The sequence below is a fragment of the Penaeus vannamei genome, chromosome 20, assembly GCF_042767895.1.
Source record: "Penaeus vannamei isolate JL-2024 chromosome 20, ASM4276789v1, whole genome shotgun sequence".
Taxonomy (NCBI): Eukaryota; Metazoa; Arthropoda; class Malacostraca; order Decapoda; family Penaeidae; genus Penaeus; species Penaeus vannamei.
This window is the reverse complement of record NC_091568.1, coordinates 266,678-269,177: the sequence shown is the minus strand read 5'-3', so window position 1 is coordinate 269,177 and position 2,500 is coordinate 266,678. Positions and strand designations below refer to the sequence as shown.

Sequence of the window (2,500 nt, the reverse complement as noted above, 5' to 3'; positions counted from 1 at the left end):
TCAGAGTTCCACAGATTCGTGAAAGAAAGATTGTATCCTCAAGTGATGAGGAATTTGACAGCAGACGGACAAGTCCCTCTCAGAGTCCAAGACGGAAACCAAGAAGACGCTCTTCTCTTACTGTTGCTAAAGATAATGATATTCAGGCAAAGAAAAATAGTGGGGGACAGTTAATGCATGGAAGAATTAGGGAAATTATGGGAGAGATCAGTAATGAAGGTAAATCCAGCAGTCTTGTTGAGCTGAACCAAACAAACAAAAACACTGTGGAATGTAGAAGAAGTAATAGCCAACAGTCACTCTTTGTCACTAATACTGGAAAAGAAGATGATGCAAATATTGTCTCCAGGATGAACAATACCTATGTGCAATCAGTTCCAGCAGCCTCAGGAATATCACAAAGCACTGTAGCCAACATTTGTGCAAATACTTCCACAAGTACAAGCACACTGGTCCAGAGTATGTCACCTTTACCGGTACAAGGGATTTATGCTAGCACTAGTAGTACCTTAGTAGAAGGGGCATCTCAGGCATGTTCAAGGTCAGAATTAGTGAAAAATAAATCATCTGATGAAGAAGTCTATTCATCTCAGTCATCACTACACCAGTTTAAGGACAAAGCTGGTATCATAAATCTCCAGAGAAGAACTTGTGTTTCCAGTGGTAATGATATCAGCTCAAAGTCACAAGAGAGTTCAGACTTGGAAACTCCATCAGACATGAAAGATACAGATATTGACAGTTGTAATTCTCTCCAGCTATCAGATGACGTGCCTGTTAATCTAAAGGCCAAAAAGAATAGCAGAAATGCAAGAAATCATGGAAACATTCGCAGACCAACTGGAAACACGTCTGAGCCAAGGGGTAAGAGCAAGGATAGTAAAAGTGGCACCAATCTCATGGTAGCCAAAGGACAAAAAGAAGTCCAGGATTCATCTGAGTCCGTTTTAGAGAGTCAAGTGTCACTGCAATCCTCAAACAATTCCCTGCAGGCACTATCTGCCAAGCTCAAAAAACGAATTCAGATACTCCTTGACCAGGGTACAATGAAGAAAGTGCAGGATTACAACAAGCTGCAGGACTATATTGAATTCATTGGCATACCGTCAACTAATGAGGAAGAGTGTCGTCTGAAACATGGTGTTGCTGGGGTCATCACCAGGATGTTTGGGGAAATTGAAGCAGATGACACGGACGCTTCAAACACATTCAATTCTGAGACGTCTGAGACACCAACAACTGACTCTCATGCCAGTGAAAATGTAACCCAGAGTCATAGCAATATGGACTTTCCTCCAGTTGAAGGTAACTATTGATTGTTATTTTTTCTTTCCAAGAATATTTATTGAGATATGAGTTATAAGTATCAAATGAATGACTTGTTATTTTAATTGTTGTTATTTTTAGTATTTTATTGTTATTGATATTATTATTATCTTATTTTTATTAGTTATAATTATTAGTTTTATTATTTTGTATTGTTGTTATTATTTATTTCTTATTTTTTATAATTAATTATATCAATGCAGCTATATAGAAGATTAAGTTCAGGATATCTTCTATATTTGAGAGGCCTTCGTTGCACTTTCAGTCCTGCTAGAAAATGGGCGAAACCTTCTTTCACTGTTTTTTCCTTAACCATTTTGCCTTCCTCCTACCTCTGGCAATTTGATTATAACAACCTTGTTTTGAAAGGAGATAGTCTGCCGTCCGAAGAACCAGGCTCTTCTCTGTGCAAATCTACGAGTGAAAAGGACGAAGGCCAAGAGCGATCAGTCACTCCAGGGGGAACGATTACCCTCAAGGCTTACCGTCCTCCGTCTGCATCACGCACTTATTTCATGGCAGTTTCAAGAGGTACCTGTATGGTCAATTGTAGTATTAATCTTAAGCTTTTATCTGGTGTGGGGTCAGCGTTGTGCTGGGAATTATTCCAGTGAAGGGTATGTCCAATTATCATCATCATAAATATTGCTATTCTGATTTTTTGTTAGTGTTATTAATATTATTATTATTGTTGTTGTTGTTGTTATATTATTATTGTTGTTGTTGTTGTTATATTATTATTGTTGTTGTTGTTGTTATTGTTGGTGTTATTGTTATTATTACAATAATTATTATTGTCATTTCCTACCAACTGCTTTTTATATTGGACTATCAAAGGTCTGACTGAGTCATTGTGGCATTGTTCATGTTTGTTAGTGCTGTATTATTAGTAGTATTAGTAGTAGTATTACTAACCTTGTTATTATTATTAGTTGTTGTATTTGTGTTTTAACTAGTATCATTATTGATAATATTATTATTATAGTTATTATTATTGTTATTATTATTGTTATTATTATTGTGATTATTATTGTTATTATTATTATTATGATTGTCATCATCATTGCTATTATCATTGTGATTATTATTATCATTATTTTTATTGTTATTGTTTTTTTGTGTTTTTTTCTTTTGTTATGATTACAGTATTATTTGTATTATTTTTCTCTTTATT

At 35.0% G+C, this 2,500-nt stretch overlaps 1 protein-coding gene across 1 annotated transcript in view; it reads left to right on the top strand.

The window, feature by feature from the left end:
* LOC113814558 (platelet binding protein GspB) overlaps nt 1-2,500 on the top strand; it is an 18,815-nt gene that overhangs the window by 6,208 nt on the left and 10,107 nt on the right. Inside the window, exons 2-3 of the mRNA XM_027366602.2 lie at nt 1-1,305; nt 1,696-1,857. The exon at nt 1-1,305 is cut by the window's left edge and continues 1,782 nt beyond it. Coding sequence (XP_027222403.2) covers nt 1-1,305; nt 1,696-1,857 — 1,467 coding nt within the window. The remainder of the gene's footprint in view (nt 1,306-1,695; nt 1,858-2,500) is intronic.